The sequence below is a fragment of the Coloeus monedula genome, assembly GCF_965178545.1.
Source record: "Coloeus monedula genome assembly, chromosome: 25".
In the NCBI taxonomy this organism is placed as follows: domain Eukaryota; kingdom Metazoa; phylum Chordata; class Aves; order Passeriformes; family Corvidae; genus Coloeus; species Coloeus monedula.
The window spans coordinates 6,487,917-6,511,335 of NC_138805.1; the positions used below are offsets into that span (position 1 = coordinate 6,487,917).

At 55.2% G+C, this 23,419-nt stretch overlaps 1 protein-coding gene across 6 annotated transcripts in view; it reads left to right on the forward strand.

The window, feature by feature from the left end:
- Window positions 1–442: 442 nt before the first annotated feature.
- The window catches only part of ZBTB16 (zinc finger and BTB domain containing 16), a 55,315-nt gene continuing 32,338 nt past the window's right edge, over window positions 443–23,419 (forward strand). For 2 of the 6 annotated variants that reach the window (XM_082297111.1, XM_082297116.1), the window contains exons 1-2: window positions 789–895; window positions 1,356–2,697. In XM_082297111.1, the coding sequence (XP_082153237.1) occupies window positions 1,430–2,697 (1,268 nt within the window). In that variant the 5' untranslated portion in view covers window positions 789–895; window positions 1,356–1,429. The other 4 variants (XM_082297114.1, XM_082297115.1, XM_082297112.1 and 1 more) reach the window with 4 other exon arrangements.

Below are 23,419 nucleotides of genomic sequence, written 5' to 3' on the forward strand. Positions count from 1 at the left end.
AGGAGCTGAGGCACGCGCACGCCCTGGGTCGAGGACGCTCAGGGCACACAGAGCTGCTGGGCTCGTGGCCCGCTGCTCGTGCCGCGGCCAGCGCTGCTGTCGGTGTCACGGTGTGGCCGGTGCCTTCCCGTGTGTTTCGCTCCCTTCCCGAGGCCGACCCTTGCGGCAGAGCCCCATGGCCCGTCCTGGGCTGCGGGCACCCGCCACATCCCTACATACAAGTGGTGCCGTCACGGCGTCAGTATTTCATCGCGGGGGAAAGGGGGGGGGAGGGGAAAGCAGCTTCGTCGGGGCGACAACGTGCTCGGCGTCACACCATGTCACAACCACCGGCTTGCGGTCGGAATCCGCCACCGGACCCCAAACTGGGCTCTGGGGTTGGGTTTTACCGTCTCCACCCCCGGGGCCGGGGGTCCGCCCAGGCGCGGCGCGGGGGGCGGCTTTGTCTGGCGCGGGCGCGGCGGTGGCGCAGCCCGTCGGGGCGGTGGGCGCAGCCCGTCGGGGCGCGCAGCCCCGCTCGCACGGGGCCGGGGGCAGCCGCGCCGCTGCCCGGTGCCGCTCCCCGGTGCCGCCGGGCTTCCGGGTGCCGGGCTCCCCGCCGCCGCCTGCGGCTCCTCCATGTTTGTTGTCGGCAGCGCTGTCCAGCCGCTCCCGCTCCGCTCCCGCAAGGTGCGGGGCTGCGCGGGGCGGGGCGGGGCCGGGCGGGGGCGCCCGCACTCAGCCCGGCGCGGCGCGGGGGGGCGCGGGCGGAGGGGGTGGGGGCGGGGGGCGGCCTGACGCGGGCGCGGGGCGGCCCGTGGGCCGGCGCCGCCGTGATTTGCTGCGCGGCGCGGCGAGCGGCGGCGGCGGCGATGAGAGCGGGCAGTGCGAACTGCCGGAGCAGCCGCCGGCCGCCGTGAGTGCGGGCGAGGGGGGGCGGCACCGGGACCCCCCGCGTCCCGCGCCCCGGCACCGCCGTGGGGCTGGGGCTCCGCCGCTTCGCCGCGCACCTGATGGGGCCGCGCTGCCGGCGGGACGGGGCGGCCGGAGCTGCGGCCGGGCGGCGGCGGGGGATGCGCACCTTCCTCTCCCTTCCCTCCCTTGCCTTCCCCAGGCGGCGGCAGCGGGGACGCGGCTCCGGCAGCTGCGGATCCGCCGAGCAGCGCGGAAACTTTTGGGCGAGTCGCTGCTGGGCTGCGGGCTAACTTCTCTCTCCTCCCCGCTCCCTTCTCCTCTCCTTTCTCCCCCCGGCTTTTCTCTCTCCCTCTCCTTTTTTTCTCTTTTTTCCCCTTTTCGCTCTCTTTCGTCTCTTCCCTCACCGCTCCCCCTTCCCGCTCCACTCTGCTCCTCTCCCCCTCCGCCTTTTGTTTTCGCAGATAGTCGGCACACAAAGCTGGTCCCAGATTTGAGCGACGGCGAGGCACCCTGATGTGTGAGCCTGGGGCGCGCCATGGATCTTACTAAGATGGGGCTGATCCAGCTGCAGAACCCCTGCCACCCCACCGGGCTGCTGCACAAAGCCAACCAGATGCGCCTGGCGGGGACGCTGTGCGACGTGGTCATCATGGTGGACAGCCAGGAGTTCCATGCGCACCGAACCGTGCTGGCCTGCACCAGCAAGATGTTCGAGATCCTCTTCCACCGCAACAGCCAGCACTACACCCTGGACTTCCTCTCACCAAAGACGTTCCAGCAGATCCTGGAGTACGCATACACTGCCACCCTACAAGCCAAGGTCGAGGACCTGGACGATCTGCTCTATGCTGCCGAGATCCTGGAAATTGAGTACCTGGAGGAGCAGTGCCTGAAGATCCTGGAGACTATACAGGCCTCCGAGGAAAATGACACCGAGGTCACCATGGCTGATGGAGGTGCCACCACCACCACTGAGGAAGAGGAGGAGAGGAAGTCGAGGTACATCAAAGGCCTCTTTATCTCCAGGCCCACTGGTGAGGAGAGTGGCTATGCTGGCATGGCCAGCCAGAGTCTGCCAGCAGCCACAGCGGAGCAGAGCCCCTCTGCCTCCGCATCCTACTGCTCCCTCTCTTCCATGAGCCCCACCAAGGCGGCAGTGGACAGCTTAATGACCATTGGGCAGTCACTGCTGCAGGGTGCCCTGCCACCCAGTGCCCCCGAGGACTCACGCCCCGCCACCACCTGCCGCCCCCCTGGCCTCGCTGAAGTCAAAACGGAAGCGATGCAGGTGGATGAGGCCTCCAGCCACGACAGCCCCCGGACAGCCGAGCCCGGTGCCTCCAGTGGGGAGAAGCCTGACGAGAAGGGCAAGGAAGGACCTGGCACCCCAACCCGCAGCAGTGTCATCACTAGTGCCCGTGAACTGCACTATACCCGTGAGGAGGGTGCCGAGCCAGCCCCTGAGCCTGGCCAGGGGCTGCCACTGGGGCCAGAGCCGTCCGGCACTGCCCCGGGCGAGAAGCCCTTGGGCATCTACTCGCTGCTGCCGAACCACAAGACTGAGCCGGTGCTCGGCGTGCCGCCCACTGTGGCGTCCGCCCTGCACGTGCAGCCGGCCCTGGCTGTCTCCATGGACTTCAGTGCCTATGGCGGGCTGCTGCCCCAGGGCTTCATCCAGCGGGAGCTGTTCAGTAAGCTGGGGGAGCTGGCAGCCGGCATGAAGACGGAGAGCAGAGCCTTGGGTGAGCAGTGCAGCGTGTGTGGGGCAGAGCTGCCGGACAACGAGACCCTCGAGCAGCACAGGTGAGTGCCGAGGCCGTGCTGTGGCATGCTGCACCGGGCAGCCAGGATCTCGTCAGAGGGTTTTGTTTCTGGCTGAGCATCGTACGTGCTGGTGCAAAGTTTCCATCACGTACCCCAAAACCAGCTTGTGGAGTAGCATTCGCAGAGGGATGGCTGTTGCAGCTCCCCCAGATCTGGCAACCGTGCCAGAAGGTTCCTTCCAGTGAGTGCTGGCTGGGGAGAACAGCTCGGATGAGCTGGGGTCGTCGGTGTTTCCTGCGACCATAAACCCCACCAGTTTCCCTGGCCGGCATCAACCAAGCAGCCCACAGTTGCTACGCTTTGAGTTCAGGGATCTGCGTGTGGAGAGATGCAGTGGGGACAGGCAGCACTTGCCCACCACCCTCTGCTGAGAGCTGGTCCCTCCTGTGCCAGTGCTGGGGCACACCAGCACGGGCAGTGGTGGCACTATGCGGTGACTTGCCAGCTCGGGGGGAATTTGTGTTGCTCAGCTTCCCGGTTTATGAAACATTTACACTTTGCACAAAGTGGCGCGGGGGTCAGGCTGGGTAACGGCGGGGCGAGCGCAGAGGGCTCAGGCTGCCGCAGAGCCGCGGGTCTGTCCCTGCGGGGACGGCGAAGGGCTGAACATCCAATCGCTGCGGATGCGGTTTTGGGGCTCCCCTGCTCAGTGGGGGGGCATCTGTGTGCTCACTCCAAGCCCTGCACCCTGGGGACTTGCTGCGGGGTGCGAGCGTGGTGGTGGTGACTGACACGTGAGCTCAGTGCTCCGCTGTTTGCTGCCTCCTGGTCGTGGTTCAGGGATCAGGGCTTGTTCCCTGATTTGGCTGGGGAAGGAAGCCACGATAATTACCACACCAGAATTGACATCGCCAGTCAAATCCCACGGCTCTGGACGTGCTTTGGCGAGCGCTGCTCTGGCCCCCGGTGTGGCTGCAGCCCCGCGACAGGACAGCAGCGTCCTGCCTAGAGAAGGCATCACCAGCACGGTGCCGTAGCTTCTCCCTGCTTCCCCTGGCTGCGTACCCCATCAGATTTTTAATGAATCAACAGGTTAATTAGTCCTGATGCGCATAAGGCGCTCCAGGGCCAGTGTCCGTGCCGGCACGCGCCTCCGGCGGGGAAGTCGGGGCTGCCGGCACGCTTGCTGCCCGTGAGCCGTGCGGGATATCTGCTGTCGGGTGCCGGAGCAGTGGCTCCCCGTACGCTCAGCCCGTGAACACTCCGGGTGCAGGGCGGCAGCTGCCAAGCCGGGATCCTCAGCCCTGCGCGAGTTCTGGCAGCATCGCCCCTCGCTCAGCCGCGTGGACCCTGCGGGGAGCAGCCTTCACCCCTTGAGGGTCCTCGGCTCCGTGTGGGTGCACAGCCGCTTTCGGCTTTGTTTCCCCTTCTCACAAGTGGGAGAGCTGGGGCTGGCGTTGGTTACGTGCCCGAAGCCGCCTCGGCCGTGCGGTGATGCAGACCGAACGTCACCGGGAGAGCTGCAGTGAGGGCTCAGAGAGAATTTTAACGTGCCTTTCCGCCACGGTCTCAAGGCTCTCCCTTTCCCCCTCCAAGCCCAGAGCAGCAATTGCTGTGGCCGCAGTGGAGGGCGATGCTGGGGCTGTCCGAAGGCTCCTATCACTAGCCGTGGATCTGTCCAGAGGGAGGGAGAGCTGCACGGTCAGATTCTTTTCCCCGTGCGGTCGAGAGATGAGGGAGCACGGCCCAGCTGTCCAGCACAGCAGCCCCTATTTCACAGCGCCTTCCCGGGTTCAACTTGTTTTGACAACCGCGGCTGCAACCGTAGCTTATTTCTCACTTATTCATGATCCTTATCGGGAGGCTGGGCACACACCATGCTCTGCGGGGCTCAGGGTCTACCTGGAGCATGGAGCTCAGCACTGGCCCCTGCCAGCGGAGTCTTAAAGGCAGTTGCTGAAGCCAACGCCAAACTCCGTTTGCCTGTTCTTGCTTTCAGACCGATTACCTGGCACTGGCAAACTTTGCAGGGTTAGCCAAATCCTTTGAGCCGTGTTTAAACTGATCTGTAAGACTGTCCATGTTGAAAGGCATTGGGTCACAGTCCAATGAACTCACTCCTCGGCCCCCAAAGTCTAAATCCCAGGCGGTTTGTGTGTAGACAGGGTCTCATGTGGCTTTTTTATAGTGTTTGCTTTCTAATACGTTGTGAGAATTACCATTTGGGGAGGATTTGTGCGATCCTATTGTATTCATGGAGCTGTTAAACAGCATCTGCGCTGGGTTGGGATCTGCAGCTCTCTGCCGGAGCAGCTCTGGTGGCAGCTGCACCATGCTGGCTGCGGGCTCCTCTTCGCTCCACTGCCTGGTGGTAAGGGGGCCTGGGGATCTGCGCCCTGCACTGGCGTCTGTGCACCGGCTGGAGATGGGGGCAGGAAGTGCCAGGGGCGCCACGGTGTCACTCGTCAGCTTTCGCTGACCTCTTTCTGCCGTGCACTCGCTGCTGTGGTTTTGCTTTCCGACCCCGATGCGAGCGCGGAGGTGCCCGATCAGAGCCGCTCCCAGCTGTGGGGAGCTGGGGGCCAGTGGCAGGGGGCCAGGGCTGGGGGTACCTCACTGTTCCATGGGGTGTTTGGCTGCCAGTGTGACAGCTCCCACGTGCTGCTTCCCTAGCAGGTGACAGAGCCCGAAGCCACCCAGCACCAATGGTGCTCTTTGCACAAGGATCTCGGTGAGCCAGTGCGCGCCGAGCCTGTTTACAGAGCACAGGCAGCCCATGCATATGGCGGGGCTGTTTGTTTACACCACACATGCCTATAGAAGTGTAAACATATATGTTTATAGTCTTGGAGCCTTCTGAGTGTTGTTCCTGTCTTCATTAGTATGGGAAGCATGTGCATGAAAAAGGAGAGCAGAGGGTTGGCCTGGCCTCGGTGAGCACAGGCGGCCACTAGCCCTGGGTGACAGACAGTGCCCGAGGGATGGTCATCTGCCCTAGCCCAGCATGGTAACACGGCTCCTTGGCCTCGTGGCAGCATCGTCTGTGCCGTGTCATATCCAAGAGCGCTGAGTTGTGACCTTTGGGGGGCCAAGTGGCCACAAGCCTTGGCTCTGCCTCTGATCGGGGTTTTCAGGTCCCTGAACACACCGGCTGCTGCATGTTCCATTTTTTTCTCCTTTACTGAGCTTATGATTTTGACTAATTGAGTGTAGATTGAGTCGTCGAGTCTTTAATTTTTTTTATAAAAGATTTCCTTCTGGGTTCAGCAAAGTTCAAACTTAATCTAATGTTAGTATCGATCATTGCTTCTAATTGCAGACAAAAAAGCCATAGTTCAGTGGCCGTTTTTGGGGTTGTTTTGTGAAGGAAAACCTCCAAGCTGCAAGGCGAGAGCTGTGCCGAGCTGCCAACTGAGCCTGGCATAATTTGTCATTGGGAAGTTAAATACCTTAAAACTTTAAAAAAATGAAACCACGTCTTTTATAAAGTGATAGCGGCTGGGAAGGCTGTCAGTGGGATGTGATCCCATACGCTTCATTTATGGCACAGTTGAGGATCCCAAGCCAGTGCTGCCTGGGAATTGGCCCTCCATGGCGATGCAGCTGCTGGCAGTGCTCGCCACCTGTGTCAGTGCGAGATGGAGATGCTGGTCGGGAAAGTAAAAGTGCCTTGTGGTGGTGGTGTCATGAGGCCAGTGGAGGCCAGTGGTGTGCATATGCTCCTTGTGAGGCAATTTTGGGTGGAAGGTGCTTGTTCTCACTGTCATATGGGGGGATGGACCTTGGGGAAAGCTTCCATGCCAACTGTCAGGTCTGTTCTGCATTTCGAGGTTCCATGGCTGAGCTGTCAGCTAAAGATGTGTGTGCGCCAGTGGAGGACTTAAAGACAGGGGTAAGGAGGCTCGCTCTGCTCCAGTGACTGCTGACCAGCCACTCTACCTCAAACTCCAGATTTGTGCCTTCTTTCCCCATTGAAAGACAGAAAAGCAGTGGATCTGCCTGTCTGCTACCAGCAGCACCAGTGTTCAGGGCAGGCCGGGCATCGATGCTCCCACCAGTCTGAAAGGCTCCTGCTTGGGAAAACTGCAGCTTCCCATGGGGATCCAGCCTTTGGCTCTTCCTCTGGCAGCCTCACCTCCCCTGTCTCCACCTGGATTAGCTGAGCGTTGTACTGCTAATGCCATTAGGCACGTTGGCACTGCTCGGCATGTCACAGTGCGAAACAGATGCAGTGTACCATTAAAGCAATAAACGTGATAAATCGGATCCCAAGTGCTTTGTGAGATGTTATTAGTGTTAATTTCAGTAGCCGAATACAGTAGTTATTTTTATTTTATTTTAAGCATTCATCAATTTATGTTCCACTGCAATTTAAACTTTTGAAAAAAGGAGGAAAAATAGAAAGCAAGGGGGAGAGGGAAGGAAAAAGCCAGGGCAGCAGCCCCCCAAACTCTGCCCATGATTACTTCCAGAGTTCGAGGATGACCTGGCAGCTCTTGTTTCTTGCTGATGGGCCTTATTAGCAGCACCTGGCATCATAAGGGGCTAATGGAAACCAGCGTTCCCGGCTGCCGGGCTGCAGTGCAGGGCAGCCGGGCGAGGAAGCTCTTATTAGCTTTATGGTCAGGGGGACGTGCCCCGCTCAGGAAATGAATGTTGCAGCTAAGGTCCACAGCGCTGACCCTGAGCATGTAACCTGTGAGCGCCGGCCGAGACCCCGCGCAGGATGCTTGGGATTTCGGGGGCTCTCTGGTTCTTGTCATGGGCAGAGGGGGAATACAGCATGGTATGTTGCAGCCTTGAACTTTTGATTTATTCAGTGGGTGACTTAACTATTTCCATACTCAGCTCCAAGTGTGGAGGGAGAAAAGCCCCCTTTGGCTTCTACATTATTCCATCCATTATTCTGCATCAGTTTAGTTATGCATGCACTGCATTTGAAAGTGAAGCTCTGAGGTTCCCATCAGAAAACACCTATTTTCTATGTATTTGTTTGTTTGTTTCCCCCTGCCCAGTGGAACTCTGGTTTCTCCTGGCCATGATGCCTGGTGCTTCTGATACTTTGCAGAGGGACATCCAGGGGCGTGATAGGGTCATTGCCTGCTCTCTGCCTGGTGTGCAGCCCCTTCCCCAGCACCGCTCAATTCCCAGGGACCAGGACCCCATTGGCTGCAGGGCTGGGACCCCAATGCATGAAACCTGCCGCGCTGAGGACACTTGGGTGGCTCTTCCCCAAAGCTGGCTGTGGCTGCAGCAGCTCGATGAGATTTGCAGAGCATCCTCAGTCCTCGTGACACCTTGCAGAGTGATGTTGGTTAAAAAGCCTTTTCAGCTGTACAGAGGGCCCCTCCGAGAGCCTGTGCTAGTTCAGGAGTGACTCTCCAATGTTTCTTCCTTTCCTTGTGGAGCACGGGAGTGGTGCAGAGCAGCCTGGGCTGTTGGTGACTGAGCATTCCTGCAGCCTTCCCGGCTTCTGTGGGATGTTGGCTCTTTAGTTACACCAGTCTGTAAATCTGTTTTCCTTGGATAGAGTAAAATGATCTGCATTTTCCTTTTTGCCTGCAATTAGCAAGATTTTTCTTTTATTCCCCCTCTACCCCCCTTGACAGCTTCAAGAGAGGCTTTAAATGAGTAATTACTAAATATTTCCCGGCAGCCAAACACGGGGCCATGGCATCTCCTGTTGCAAAAGTGAAAAATATTTCTGTTTGCAGTTAATTTTAGTGGCAGGCAGATCATGTTAACTGGGTGTAATTGCTTCCAGATATGGCAGAGGGTTTTGTGTGTTGGGATGAAGGGTCTGGTAAGTGCTCACTTCCTGTGTAAATTAGCCTATTCCATTCATTCCTCCTCACCCGGCAGTCCTGGCTTGTGTCATTCTGCCGGTGAGGGGTTCTTCCCCCCGGCCTGGCTCAGCGCTTTATGGTGGGATCAGTCCTTTGCGGGGCATCGCTCCCTCCTTTGCTGGAAGGGATCTGCATCCCACTCTGCAGCCGGTGACCTGGACAAAGCTTGGTGTGCACACTGGCCCTGGTAGAGATTGGTGGTGTGACAGGTACCAGCTGAAACAGGGAGGGTGGCACATAGGGAATTTCAGACAGGATGGATTCATATAATATGAGCAACAGGAAAAGGTTCATGCATCCTCTGGAATACATGCAGACATGGCAGGGGAGTCTGTGTGTGGCCAGAGGCCTTTTCATATGGGCTGATGAGTTTCCACTGCAGTCGTGACATCTGCTTTTGTTCCCAGGCTCAAGCCCAGTTGCTCAGACCTGCTGTGGGGTGTTAAGGAGCATCACCTGTGTGTCCGTTCTGGATAATCTTTATCCAGGCTGAGGCATGCCTGAACCACTTGGTTTCGGTTTGGAACACGCTGGTTTGCCTTGGCAGCGCTTTGGGTAACATCTGTGCTGACAGCAGAGCAGCAGGTACCTCTGGTAGAGTACAAGTGCTGTTGGACCACGTCATTCACAAGAAAGGTGGATTCCTCTTTTTGGCAAGAGGTCACTCTGCATCTGAAGGAGGGAGCATTGCCTAAAACTGGGCTTGTGGGAGCGAGCCTTTGTGGCCCAGGCTTATGCGCTGGCCAGGGGCCAGGGCCGCCCAGATCATTTTCGCTGTAGTGTTCTTAACTGATTTTAAGTAGATTATGGTTGGATACGCGCCCTGCTGTGCTGGTTCAGGTTTCCATCGGCCTTCGTTGTCTCATTGCTGTTTTATTGGCATGTTGTTTAGCAAACAAGCCGGCAATGTGCGATTGAGGAAAGGCTTCTCCACGTAGGCACGAGCGCTGCAAGGCGCGCAAAGCCTGGCTAGCGCTGCCCGCCCACCATAAATCAGCGTTAAACACCCTGCTTTGTTACCAGTGTCAGTGCGGGAGATGGGCTGGTTATCTGCATGTATCAGCCGGGCTGATAACCCCTGCTCTGTTCAGTGCTGTGCGAGGAGCGGCAGGCTCGCTGCAGCGGGGGAGTGCACTGGATGCCGGCACGGGTGATGCTGTGGTGTTTGCCGTACACACCGCCAAGGGGACCTGTGCACCCCCTTCTTGAAACAATGCACTTTCATCCATCTGCAGCTTGTGGTGGGGAGGAAGATGCCTGCTCTCACCTTGGTGACCTATAAGGAAGGGGAGCATCGGCTGAGCATAAAAACAAAGAGAAACTCAAAAAACCCACAGCCCCAAGCGCCAGGCCATTTCTGTCGCCAGTGGAGGGCTTCAAAAGACGTGTGGTAGTGGTACCCAGGGACGTGCTTTAGTGGTGGGTTTGGCAGTGCTGGGGGAACAGTTGGACTCAATGCTCTCAGACATCTTTCCCAACCATTGTGATTCCCAAACACCAACTCTGCCACAGAGTCCAAGGAGCATTTGGACAATGCTCTCAGGCACATGGTGGGATTTTTGGGGCTGTCCTGTGCAGTGCCAGTAGCTGGATGTTGATGATCCTTTTGGGTTCAGGGTATTCTGTGATTTTATGATTTCCACACCAGCTACTGCACCAGTTACAATCCACGTATGGTTTGCTGCTCCCTCATAACTACTGGATGTGCTTTTGATGCTGTTTTGGTTTTTACCCTTTTTTCTTTTATATATTCTTGGTATCCTTTACACATATACTTGTAGCTTTGTAGCGTCATATTGTAGCTTAGTTTCAACATTTTCCTAGGCAGAAAGACAAAACAAATTCCAGGATCCCTGTGCTATCTTGATTCTCCTTAGAAACCAAGGCTGAAACCAGCTTTCTGAAATATACTTTTGTAAACAGGGCCTGGGTCTCATCCTGAGGTGGGAGAATCTAGAAGGTACTAGAACTGGGGGAATTACTTCACCAGGCAGGTTCCTAACTGGGGGGTTCTTGTCAGATATGCTAATTTGCAGAATCTGTAAAAATTGTACACACCTCACACGGGGTGTGCATCTTCGTCCTTTTCTACCTGACGAATCTGTGCGTCTGAGGATCCTCGTATAAAGGTACCCTTTTTTATCACTGTAATTGTGTTTGACACATGTTTTTAGGACCAGAGGAAAAGGCATCACTTTTATGCTTTTGCCGCTGAGTCTGGGGATGGTGCTGGACTCCACATGCTTTGCCCTTGGTCACCTTCCCTCATTCTTGTCTCCACGCAGTATTTATAGTAAATCATATTAGAAAGGAGTGCTAAGGAGGAAGCATGATTCATCCTCCTTGAAACCAGCACTGACATAAATAAAGGCAAAGCGCTTACTACGCGTTTTTTATTATGGTACTTAGGGACAGGTTGTACTAATTTTGGGGTGCACAGAGTAAACCCAGGAAGGCTACGACTCCAAGAAGTCCAGTTTCACCACAGCACAGGCTGTGTTTTTAAAAAACCCAACCAAAACCCAGCTGGCCTTCTTGAAAGTGCACGTGCATGGCAGCACAAGGCTTTTGGGACAGCTCGTTGCCTTCCAGATTTCACTGCATGTCTTTGGCTGTTCCATTGGTTTCTCAGGGCTTTGCTGTCACGCAGGAGCAGAGATGGCTGTGAGCTCAGGTATCATCTTTACCTGTGAGGGTGATGAGGCCCTGGCACTGGTTGCCCAGAGAGGCTGTGGCTGCCCCTGGGTCCCTGGATGTGTCCAAGGCCATATTGGACAGGGCTTGAAGCACCCTGGGATAGTGGAAGGTGTCCCTGTCCATGGCAGGGGGTTGAAATGAGATGAGCTTTAAGGTCCCTCCCAATTTAAGCCATTCTAAGCCATTCTATTGTCACAGGTCTGGAATAGGATGTGCTAATTGTAGCAGAAAAGGGTTCTCTGATGAGGGGATGGACAGAGAGGATGTACAGAGGGGATGCTGGGTGCGGAGAGACCCTGCCAGCGGCTCTCAGACCGTGTGAATCTGGGCTGCCAGCAGCGCGGCACAGGCAGCGCCGGTGACGGATCTTATCTCAGCTGGGCACGGGCTGCGGTCCCAGCCGGCTGCACAGCGCACTCCGACGGCCTTTGCGTGGGAGGGATGAGGCCCCGGCGCTGTGCAGCAGCCGCACCTCGCTGGCCCCTCGCCACGTGCGCCGCGGCACCGGGCTGGCTCCTCTGTGCCCTGGGGTGGTCGGGGCACAGCAGAGCGCCACCAGCCCACAAACCGGGGCCCCTTTCTGCGAAATGGAACAGCGCTCAGAACCGAAACCCTCTGTATGTCCCGCCCGCCCGCCTCCCCTCCAGGGCGGTCTGCTATTTTTACCAGGAACGAGGTGATTTCCTCTTCTCTTTCTTCCTTCCCCCTGTTCGTAGAAAAGATCCCAAGTGCCGAGCACAGGGCAGGGCACTCCTGTGAATAAGAGCAGTGACCAGAGGCACTTGTCACAGAGAAGCCTCTTTGGTCAGCTCTGGCCACACTGCCCTTGCCTTCTCTTGCACGTGTTGCCTTGGTGGGAACCAGAAGTGTGCAATGAAACTGGCAGAAAACCTGCTTCCCTGTGGCAGGAATCATCTTAGGAACATTTTAACTTGGATGAAAACCTTTCCAGTGGAAGAAAAGTGAAAAGCAATTGGTTTTGCTTCCCAGGTTCCTGTCCTCTCCTTGGGTGAGGGATGAGGAAATGCCATCCTGACTTTGCTGTGCCTCCCCCAGCCTTTCAGATCATCATCACCCTAGCTGAAGGGCAGCATTTGGTTGGGGTTTTGGGGGGGAATTTGGGATTTGCATTTCTGGGGCTGTGGGGAAGATTGCACATAGGTCAGGGTTGTAGGAAATGGGTGCTGTGGTGGGAACTGGGCCACTGGCAGCTCCCAGCCTGCAGGGTGCTGAGTCAGCAGTACCCGAGAGTGGGGCAGCACTGGAGCTGCCAGGGGATGCCCCAGACCTGCATGTGGGATTCCCCCAGCCCAGCCCTGCCCACGGATCTGGGGAGGGACACTGGGATCTCGGGATGCAGAGGCAAGCACTTGTATTGATTTCTGGCTTCTCTGACCCTTTAGCTGGAGGCAGCTCTTCCCTCAGCGTTGAACCAAACGTAGCTTAAAGCAGTGCAGAAATGTTTATCACCCTTCCCTTGCAGCAATGAGCACTGGCCAATGCATTATTTAGCAGGGTGGAATCTGTGGCAGGCTGCCCTGGAGCAGGGGCCATGACCAGCCAGCACATGGGTGGTGGGAGCAGGGGCCTCTGGTGGGTTGTGTGCTAAGGATGCAGGCATCGCTGGGAGGAGAGCTTACACTGGACCTTGCTCTGGGAGAGAGACCCGTCCAGCTCTGCCTGGCCAGAAGATGGGAAGAGGATGGCAGAAGAGTGGACCGTGGTGCTGGGGTGCTGAGTGAGGCGTCACAGAGGTGGCATCTCCTGAGGATGGCACTCAGGATGCTTTTTGCCTTATCCCATAGTGCCGTTGCCACATGGTGGGGCACCAAAGGCTCAGCCGGCACCGGCAGCTGTGCCGCATCCTCCTCTGGCTGGAGGTGGAGAACAGCTCGCTCCCTAATTAGCACCTTTGTTGCTAAGTGAATGAAGCGGCCGTGCATGGCGAGCTTCCCGCCAGCAATCCGTGTGTCGAGGAAGGGGCCTTCCATCATCACCACATGCAGTGCTGCGGCGTGCAGCCATGGGGACCGAGGTGCCAGAGCCGAGCTGCTCACAGCCCTCCTGCTCTGGGGACCGTGTGCTCCAGGGACTGTGGCTCTGCTGCTCCGCATGCCCCAGGCAGCCCAGCCCTGCCTCAGCAAAGTACTGATTTACCGTGGGCCCGTGACGGTCATCCTCCAGGTGCCACCACTGTCACCTCTTGTGCCGAGGGTTGCTGCTGAGGCAGCCCTTCTGCTCCGGTCTGCGGCACGTGTATTTTCAATTACCTCTGGTCACCTCTCACACAGCGTCTGCCCTGGCTGGCTGGGTCAGACATGAGTTAGCTGCAAGTGTCACTGTGTTAAAGGGAATAACCGTGCTGTCTTCGGAGGGATGGTAACGACAGATGCCTGTGGAATGACAGCCTGTGGCAGTGCTCATTAAACAAGACTCCATTTGGATTGCCAAATCCCTTTGACTCTTCCCGAATCATCTTCTGCCCCGTCCTGGCTCTGCATCCCGGCATTGGGGTTTTATTATTTTATAGGTGCTGTAACGTTCAGGCTGTGCCATGCGGCAGTTGTCGATACGCTCTCCCCATCATCCTCCTCCTCCTCCTTTTCAGAGAAGTGTTGGGTGCCTGGAGCATGTGGGGGCTCCTGGCCTCCAGACGTGTTTTGGAGCCAGAATATCCCATGTTTAGGGGTGTTTGTTGGAAAATACATAATATTTGTACTTATGAGTGATGGTTTTGTCATTTTCAGTGTCTGTTGCTGGTGACTGTATATACTTTGTGTCTAAACTTTGCCTTTTCCTTAGTAAATAATGCCAGGGAAATGAGGGTGAAAAGCATCATGACTATCTGGGCACAGAGGTGGGGCTGTCCCTGTACTGCTGCCTGTCCCAGCCCAGCTCTGGAGTGGCCAGGCAGTCCCAAAAGGATGTGCAGAGCAAGCTGGATGCAGCCCCAGCTGCCGACACTTCCAGCACAGCACTGAGCCATCCACGGGAAGGACCAGCTGGGGAGCAGGAATGGTGCTGAGCATCATTTTCTCCCAACAAATTATTGTTCTTGCAAGAGCAGATTTGAAATCTATTTAACTTTTCAGTGCCCTGTACCCCTTTAAACGTTACCCCTTTAAACGTTTCCAGTGTGTTCTCGCTGATGGGTTACCTTTTCTTTCCCCTTGGGCTATAATTAGTGTCCTTTACACAGAATTGCCTTAGAATTGGATTTGAAGAAGATAAGAATCAAATTACCAGTATTTATCTTGTAAATTCCAAAAGATCTACTGAGAGGCACTGTACAAGAAGGATTTTTAAAATATCGTGCTCTAAAAACACCAACCTCCCCTGAGGGTCACATCTGCAAAATACCTTGGGATGCAGGACAGGGTCAGAAGGGAGACCGGATGGTTCCTTCCCCACCAAAACCCTGCTGGTGGGCTGGGGGGACAGCTTGCTGGCAAAATATCTCCCCAGGTAGGTGAAGGTGCCGAGTCAGGGCAAGCATCCCCACTCCCGGTGGGTGACTGGATGCAGGTAGGGAGCATTATCTCAGGCTGGGCTTTGGTCTTGGCTTTCATGTCTGGTCCCATGTAGGCTGGAGAGGAGGAGCCTTTGAAATGCCACCTCTCTCCCACTTTTCCAGGCTCTGACCTGGGGCCCCTCCCCACTCTGACAGGCAGTTCTCAGATGATGAGGTGAGTTGAGCGCCAGAAGTGGATGGAGGTAATTTTGGTGGGCTCTGTTTTGACAGAAATTAAGCATCTGCATTTAAATGAAGGAGATGGAGAGCCCGGGCAGCTAAGACTGTATTTTCATAGCATAAACAGTTGCAGATGAAGATTAATGGCATCTGTGTAAACAGTTCGTCGCAGCAGCGAGGGATTGGGGTTTTTTAATAGTTAGAAAATACTAAGGATGGCTGGAGGCAGGAGACACCATACTTCCCTCCTGCTCACACCTTCCACCTCCCTGTCCATCCCACAGTAAATATTCCAGCCGCCCTCAGCCCCACTCTCCCTTCTCACCGTAAATTACATATTAAAGTAGCCTGGTAACTGAGCGCTGGTTGCTGCGCGATAAGCTCCGGGAAATCGATATGTTTGCCATGTGCCTGCTTGTTTATGACACCTGCCTGCCGAGCAGTCGAGCAATGCTCCGCGGGCCCGGGCTGCGCTCACGGGAGGGGCTGCAGCAGCACTAAAGGATTTTTTTGTTCCCCAAGTGAGATGTTGCCCCGAGCTGCCTGGCAGCATCCTGTCAGGGGGGTAAAATAACAGCAGTGATGATATTTGGTGATGCAGAGCACCGGGAGGCGGGTACGATCAGAGTGTGGTTCACAGCTTTGTTCATTTTTGGGGCTTCTCCCGGCCCCTCCAAAGGTTTCTGCTCTGCTTCCATTTGCCACCTCCTTGGGTAGGTGTGGGAGTGGAGCCCAGGAGTTTAAGCACTCATTTTGTGCACCCTGGGCAGGGAGGAAGCTGCCCACACACAGCACTTTGCAGGGGGGGGGGTTGGCATCTTCAGAGCACTGTGCCACGAGCCACGAGGCAGGGACCGAGCATTCGGCAGTGTGACACAGGGGACCCGTTGGCTGCATCCCGGTGCTCGGGATGTGCCCCAGCCCCTCAGTCTGCAAGCAGCCAACCCCAGCTCAGCTCATGAAATGGGATAGCCCTGACTTGAGAAAACTCTCCTCAGCTTCCCAGCCCAAGAGTTTGGGTGCTTTGCCAGTGCAAGGGTGGGTGCCTGCTCATGTCCCCCATGCACCAGTGGGGCTTTGGGGTGGGAGCAGACACTTTTTTTCTGAAATCCCAACTCAGCAAGCTGCATTAATTGACCTTTTGACCCAGATGTGAAGTTGGGAGGTAAAAGATACAGCTTGCAAGATTTTTATAAAACTGTTGACCTCTCACAAGATTAACTCAGAGATAATAGTAATTATCAACAGCTTATGGTGAGTCCAATCGATGGTGAACTTTACCTCCTGCCTAAAACTGAAGGTCGGTCATCTGCTGCAGCGGAGATAACTGCCACGGGCGTTCCGACCGCCGTCAGCCAGTAAACGTCCCTGTACAGAGGAAATCCCTGAATGGAGCACGTGTGGTTCCTGTGGGAAAATGGACTCACGGGGCGGCTCAGTGCAGTGCCCAGGCATGGGGTTTGGGGATGCTGAATGCTGCAGCTGAGCTTCAGTACAGAGCAAACAGCCTCCCTGGCACTGTGCTGGCACACCAGGACAGTGGCTCCCTTGGGATGCTTGGATCGGGGAAGTGGACAAGGAGAGGCAGCACCCTGCTCCAAAAATATACTTCATCTTCCCTAGCTTTTGATTGTGTGCTTTCACTTTTTATGTACAAAAGATTGTCTATTTAATTAACTTGAGAATGCAATTTCAAAACCACTAATGCTTTACACATGACAGCTTTTAAAATACAAGTAGTGTTCCAGTACTGCTCCGTGCTCCCTCTGCCTCTTCTGGGTTGTTTTGGAGACAAACATTCCCTCCCAGCAGACCCCGATTCTTGAACAGGATTTGAACCAATTTGGGGTGTTTGATCCTGGGTTTGACTTGTCAGTGTGTCTGGGCTGGCAGGAGCCCTCTATAAGCAATGGCAGCAATTCTCTCCATGTCTTTGTCTTTTCCTGGATGTCACCTGTTAAGCTCCAGCCAGCCAGTACTGTGAGCAGGAGCATCTTCTCTCTGGCACTGGCAAGCAGGCCTAATTTCTGTTCCTTAAGCCTTGGGTTTCTCTTTATTACCTTTTTTTTGGTAGAGCTGGTTTCTAATGGACATGCTTCTGTGCACACCCTCACTTTGACTCCTCACCTGAAACACCCTTCAGCCTTTCCAAGTTCATTAGTTTTTACCAGGCATCTTTAAGTTGTCCTGAATGGATGAGGTGGGGGGATGCTGCAAAGGCTGGCCAAGTGGATGAAGCATGGTCAGCCCAGGCAGCTTGTCCAAAACCTCCCCACCCTTGCTGGTGTGAGACCCCAGGGTGCCCTCACTGCGACCCCCACCCAGCACATGGATGAGCCCCAGAGCCGACTCCTCTCACTTCCCTCCCTATCAAGGGGAGTTGTACGTGGCTCTGGGGAAACCCCCGATTTTCCCTCCCACGTGCCTTTCCCCCAGCCTGGCGCAGGGAAACCGGGTGGGAACCTGGAGGCGAGTACTGGATTTGTGGTTAAAAACTTGCATGCGCCAACCCCCCCCCCCCCCCGTTTTTTTCCCCCCTTTTTTTTTTGTAGCTTAGAAACCTCTCTTTGTGGCAGAAGGCTGGGAGGGTTTGAATGCCACATCCCGGCGTAGGAGGCTGACTGGGACCATACGGCTTTATCATTCATTAATTCCTGTGCTCATTCATCCCCCTATTTAAACTTCTCTGTAAAGACGGGAGCTACAGATGGTCTTTTGGTACCCGCTTTAGCCGTCAGCCCTCGGCCCCGACAAAGGGGTACAGAGGGAGCAGCAGAGTGTACAAAATATTTCCAACCATTAGAAATCGAGGTCTCATTCACCGGCAGCTCCTGTTTTGAAAGCGAATTTATGCGAGAGCATCGTAACCCCTGAGCCAGAGCATGGCCAGGAGTGCGGCTGCGCTGAGGGGCAGCATCAGCCACTTTTGCCTGCGATAGTTTGGTGCCAGGTCACTGTTTCCAGTTTTCTTTAAGAATTTGTTACCGTTATGACACCAACATCACGCTCTGGTGCGGGAAGCAGTGACCAGAGTGTGCCTGGCAGGGATGCTGTACCTCAGGTATCCCAGGGCAGCTCGTGCTGGGTGGTGGTTCATCCTTGCTGTTTGCTGGCACAGCGGCCACCACGTTCCCAGTGTGTCGTTTTACATGTGGTGGCAGTGACATGCTGAGCCAGGGATGCGCTGGGGCTGCAGTGCTGGGAGTGACATCCATGACACCTCTGCCTGCCCATGCCCCAGTTCCCACAGGTGTTTCAAGTCCCACAGGCACAGGGGGAGCTCAGGGCTCCCACTGTTCCTGTGCTTTTGCCCTCAGGAAAGGTTTTCAGGGAGGCACTAGCGCTGCGGGGATGCCGGCGTGTGAGGGGGTAGCAGTCGCACTCCTTGGCAGAGGAGGAATTGCCAATGTCGTGGAGACTGTGGAGCTGCTGGGGCACACAGGGGACATTTCCTTAACAAACAGACTGGCTGGCTGCTGCCAAGGGGGCTCCAGACCTGATCCTGGGCACAGCATTCGTTGGCGTGCTCCATCCTTTCTGCAGGAAAGTCGGGACCAAAAGTTTTCTCATGGAAAAACCAAATTCTGCGATCTCGTTTTTGCACATGCTGTGCTTAAATATTAACACCAATTGAGCAAATTGCCTTTTAACTGCCTTTATTTGCTTTCATTAACGGTATAATTTAAAAGCTCCCGAATTTGCATGGAACCTGTTGTGCATGTTGGGGAGGGGATGAGGCTGCTCATAAATGAATTAATTGTGAGCGAGCCTCCTTGGGGAGGTCCCACGGTGCCAGGATGGCTCAGCAACGCCTGGGTTTGGGACGCCGCGTACTTTTGGCCGGGGCCGGGGGGAGTGGAGTGTGTTGTCAGTGCTGGCGTCCCACTCAGAGCTTGGCTCGCCCGGAAGGTATTTATTTATTTTTCAGCAAAACATGTTGTACACTGAGCAAAACTAATTATGGAGAGCTGAGGCAGCGTCTTCCTGTTGGTGCACCGGTACTGGAACCAGTGCAGGAGGGTAAAACTGCAGGGGAGAGTTGCCAGTGCCGTGCCCCTGTCGCTGTGCCCCGGTGTGGGGCCCTGCAGCAGCCAGCAGCATCTGCCTGCATAGCTGTGCCATGAGATGACAGGTTCCAGCGTGACTCCAGCCAGCGGCCGCTCGCTCCCTCTGCGCAGATGTTTGTGTGGTTTGGGAGCAAAGCCAGCTCGGACACGGTGCATGCAATGCGGTCCTGTGTGCTGCACCGTGCAGTGCTGACGGCTCCGCTCAGCCTGTGCGAGCTCCTTTGACACCTCCCATTTCCATGGTCTTTCCCAAAAATACATGTTTTCCAAGGGGGATTTTGCAGTCAGATGGGCAGCGGTGGCCCCAGTCCCTGAGCTGCTGAGGTGCTTCCCTTGCTGCCACCTCCTCACCCTGGGCACTTGGGGCTCTCCTCAAAGGCCAGTGCAGTGCAGATAAATTAATTTGCTGCCTTGACAAGGTGCATAATGTTCACTTCCCAACTTGTAATTGGAAATAATTAGTTCTTTGTCCTCCCCGGGAACTCCTGAGGAGGCGGCGCAGACCTGGGCAAAGGCAGCGGCACCGGCGGAGGACGGGAGGAGACCATGTCTCCTCCAGTCCATGGCTGGGAGAAACCTCTGGGGAATTGTTGTGGAGGGAGGCGTTTCCAGCCTGTCCGAGGGCATCTCTCCTGGCGGAGAAGGACTGTGTAAGAGCCCAGCGTTACAGTTTCATTAATCAAAGACACTTCCACTGCCCCTGTACAGCAGTATGGCTGCTGCACCTGTCCCTCCCTGATGGCTCCCTAATTTATCTTCTCAGGGAAAGGGGGGATGCACTGCTGCTCCCCAGTCCTGCTGCCAGTGCTGAGGCCATCGCACTGTGCTGTTCTCCTTCCCAAACTTCTGAAGCCCAGCCAGCATGAGGAATACTTCAGGAGACTATCTGGAAGCCCATGAGCACAGGGCAGGCAGTGTGCACAGAGCAAAGGCAAGACCCCCAGCTGGACTCCTGCATGCTTGAGGTTCTCTGATCCCCTTTCCAAGGGAGATGTCTCTGCCCGTCCCCAAAATACAGGCATAAAACCCCAGTGGGTGCCAGACAGTCACATCCCAGGAGCCCAAACCGGCCCTCCAGAAAGGAGGACAATGCACAGATCCAGGCGGTGGCAGATTGGAATTGGGCATCCTTAATTCTAGCTACAAAAACACAGTATTTTGAAGTTGCTAATAATAAGAAAGTGTTTTCATCAAAGCTTTATTCGTCTGTGTGCTGACATCTGGAGAGCCAAGATAGATATTTTCCTTACGACTGTATTTCCAAGCCATGAGCTCTTCCCTGGCTGTTAATTAATCCTTTGTAGTTTAGCAACTGATGAAATCATGACTCTATGAAATTTTAATCCTTGCACTGTATAGGCACAGCTGACATTATCAGAGGACCCCAGGTGTGTGCTTGAAATTAGTTTGTTGAATCTCTTGCATATTTGATTACCTTATAAAACTCCTCGGGATCTAGGCCGCTCATGGGAGCGGCAGCGTTTGTCTGTGGTTCGTGCTGATTCCTGGCTGCAGTTCCCAGGCAGGTGAGCCAGGGCAGAAACCAGGGATGCACCAGGGAGGGGCATTGGCATCGTCAGCATCTCCATAGGGAAGTGAGGGGTGGGAAGCACATGTCTCCCTCATGGAACAGAGCAGCCAAGCTGTGGATTGATTCCATCTGGTACCTGGAGGCTGTTCCTACTCCCTGAAGGTGCAGTGCTCAGTGGGCTCCTGGGCTCATCCTGGGCTCATCCCAGCTCTGTGGGTACCACCCTGTTGCTGATGCATGTCCAGCCTTAGCCCTGTGGTCGGGTCATCGGTGAGAGTAAAATTAAGACAGAATTCCCCCTACCCTAAAGTTCTCCCCCTCATTTAAGTTGCTCTGTGCTCCAGCACCCCAATAGCATATCCACTTTCTCCTGTCTCCCTGCTTTTGGCTCCATGGGGAACTTCTGCCATTTCCTTGGGGCTTCAGGAGCTACAGGCTCCCCCTTCTCTGGGGAGCAGCAGCATGATGCTGCCTGGACCATCCCAGGACTGTTGTCTCTGGAAAGCATCCAATGCATCATGCTGAATGCTTTCCCTGTGTCACAGTATCCCAGAATGGTTTGGCTTGCAAGGGCCCTTAAAGCTCATCCAGCTCCAATCCCCTGCCATAGACAGGCACATCTTCCACTAGCCCAGGCTGCTCAGAGCCAGGTGTCCCAACCATCCTGAAGGTCAGGAGGAAGGAGTGGCCAAGGCCAGCACTTCGCTGGTGCTCCAATGGCACACGTGCTGCTACAGAAACCAGATGACGAATATATTTTTAAACTTGGAATCTGTGAACCGCTTATTATTTCTGAATTAGGAATCAAAACATCTGCATAATCATGCCGCTGCTGCAGCAGATGTACTCAGCACGAAGGTCACTTTGCTGTTTTGTCGAGATCTTGTATGATTTTAAAGAAGCAGCTCCCCCCGTGCTCTCCTGACGCCTCTGACACCCGTGTCACGTCGGCTCACCACGATGCCCGGCGCAGCCCGGGGCCGAGTTTGCCCGGCACAGCAGCAAGCGCTCCTCTCCCAGTGCTCAGCACGTCACTGTCACCAGATGCCTGAAGAATGGGGATGATGATTTTGGACGGCGCATTAGCGCCGGCTATTCCGAGCAGGGCCGCGTGCACTGCCACGCGTTAACCCCTCGGTGCTCGGCGCTCCAGCCCCACTGTGACAGTGTGGAATCATGGAGCTGTTTGCATCAGTCTCCAGTATCCAGGCAGTGCAGCAGAGATGCAGGGCCAATCCCTGGGCTGGCAGAAGCTGCTGACACCCGGTACCATCACTCAGTGGACCTTCAGTAAATTGTGCAGTGGCTGCATTCCGAATCCCCTTTTGAAAGCTGCAGATCCACCCAACTCTGGGCCTGGGCAGCATCTGTGCCCCCATGGTCCTGCTGTGACGGACAGGGGAAACTTCCCTCTGCCAGCTGCACCCCTTGGATACAGCTGATGGCTTCCCATCTGTGCTTGTCCCACCTGGTGCGAGCCCATGGACCCTCTTGCTCGGGGGTCTGAAACACGCAAAGGGAATGTTCACATGGATAAAGCTTTCTCCTGGGGAATTCCATTCAATAATGAATATTGAACACAGATCTGAAACCAGGACCTCGGAATAAGTTTAAAAAAGAAAAATCTGTATGCTGCCCTTTTTGCTGTGGCCAGTTTGTCTTTTCCCAACCTGTGGAGCTCAAGGCATCATTCCGGTGGGATGCTGGGAGCAGCGGATGGGAGATGCTCCACACGTGCTTGGCCCTGGCCAGCAGTGCATTTTGAGAGTCGCTGCCCTTTGGCAGCATTTGTTCACATTTGTTGGGGGCAGGCTCTAAAAAAAGATTGGAATTGTATGTTCGGTGTTTGTGGCCTGGTTCTTTTCAGGTAAGGCAGGACAGCAGGATCCTTTCCTTGGCTTTTTTCAAAGGGGAAGTGTTGGCATCATGTGGAATGATGTCACTCCACAGCATCTGGTTTGAACTCATAAATTAGCTCATGGTAAGTATAAATATTGTACGGGCAGGGAATTTCAGTGCTCTCTATTGATAGCTGTCCCCTCCCCCTGGTTGTTTGTTTGGGATTTTTTATATTAAACCATTCAGAAATAGTAAAATCTTTATTTCCAGCTCCTGTAAGATTTATTTGCTTATTTTTAGCAGCAGTGGTGGTTTGAGGGCAGGTTTTTTGTTGTTAGGTTTTTTTTTCTTCTTAATTTATTAAAGCAAAAGGAAGGTCTCAGCTCCCTTCCCCCTTCCCCGTGTCCTTAATAGCTCTCCCTGCTATTTTAATCCACCGGGCTGGAAGCTGAGGCCAGAGCAGTGACTGCAGGAGCTGAGCCACCAGGACCATGGCCCGCACACTCCGGTATCAGTCACCGAGTGTTGTAAATAGCCATGTCAGGGGAAAGATCACCTTCTTGGCAGCTCAGGTGTGATGCTGGTGTCGGATGATGGAGAATGTGGGGTTTGCAGCCGCTTGGTGCCCGCTGACCTTGGCTTCCTGCTCTGTCCCTGCTGCAAACAAGATGTGGTTCCACTGCCTTGATCTTGATAAAATAGATCGGGGATGAATCAGTTTCATATCAATTTACCCAGGCAAGGGAGACACCAGTGGAAAGGGGGTGGCGGGGAGGTTTTTTGGGGAATGCAAAGTGGCTCTGGTCCCGTTTTGGCTGTCCGGTGTTCAGTGCACCACATGTGCCGTGGTGGGGCTGTGCTGGCTGGCGGCTGTCCCTCTGGCAGGGCACTGCCATGGTGGCCCAGTATAAATAAAATCAGAAGGCTCCCATAAAACTCCATTATTGCTGTGGCACAAAGTTAGCACCACTGGAGGTTTGTGCTCCCTGGCACTTGTGCGCAGCAATGAATATTTTATAGGAAAGGAAATACTTAACGTCTGAATCTTTTTATAGCTCTGACATTCCCATGGGTGTGAGCTGCCCCTCGC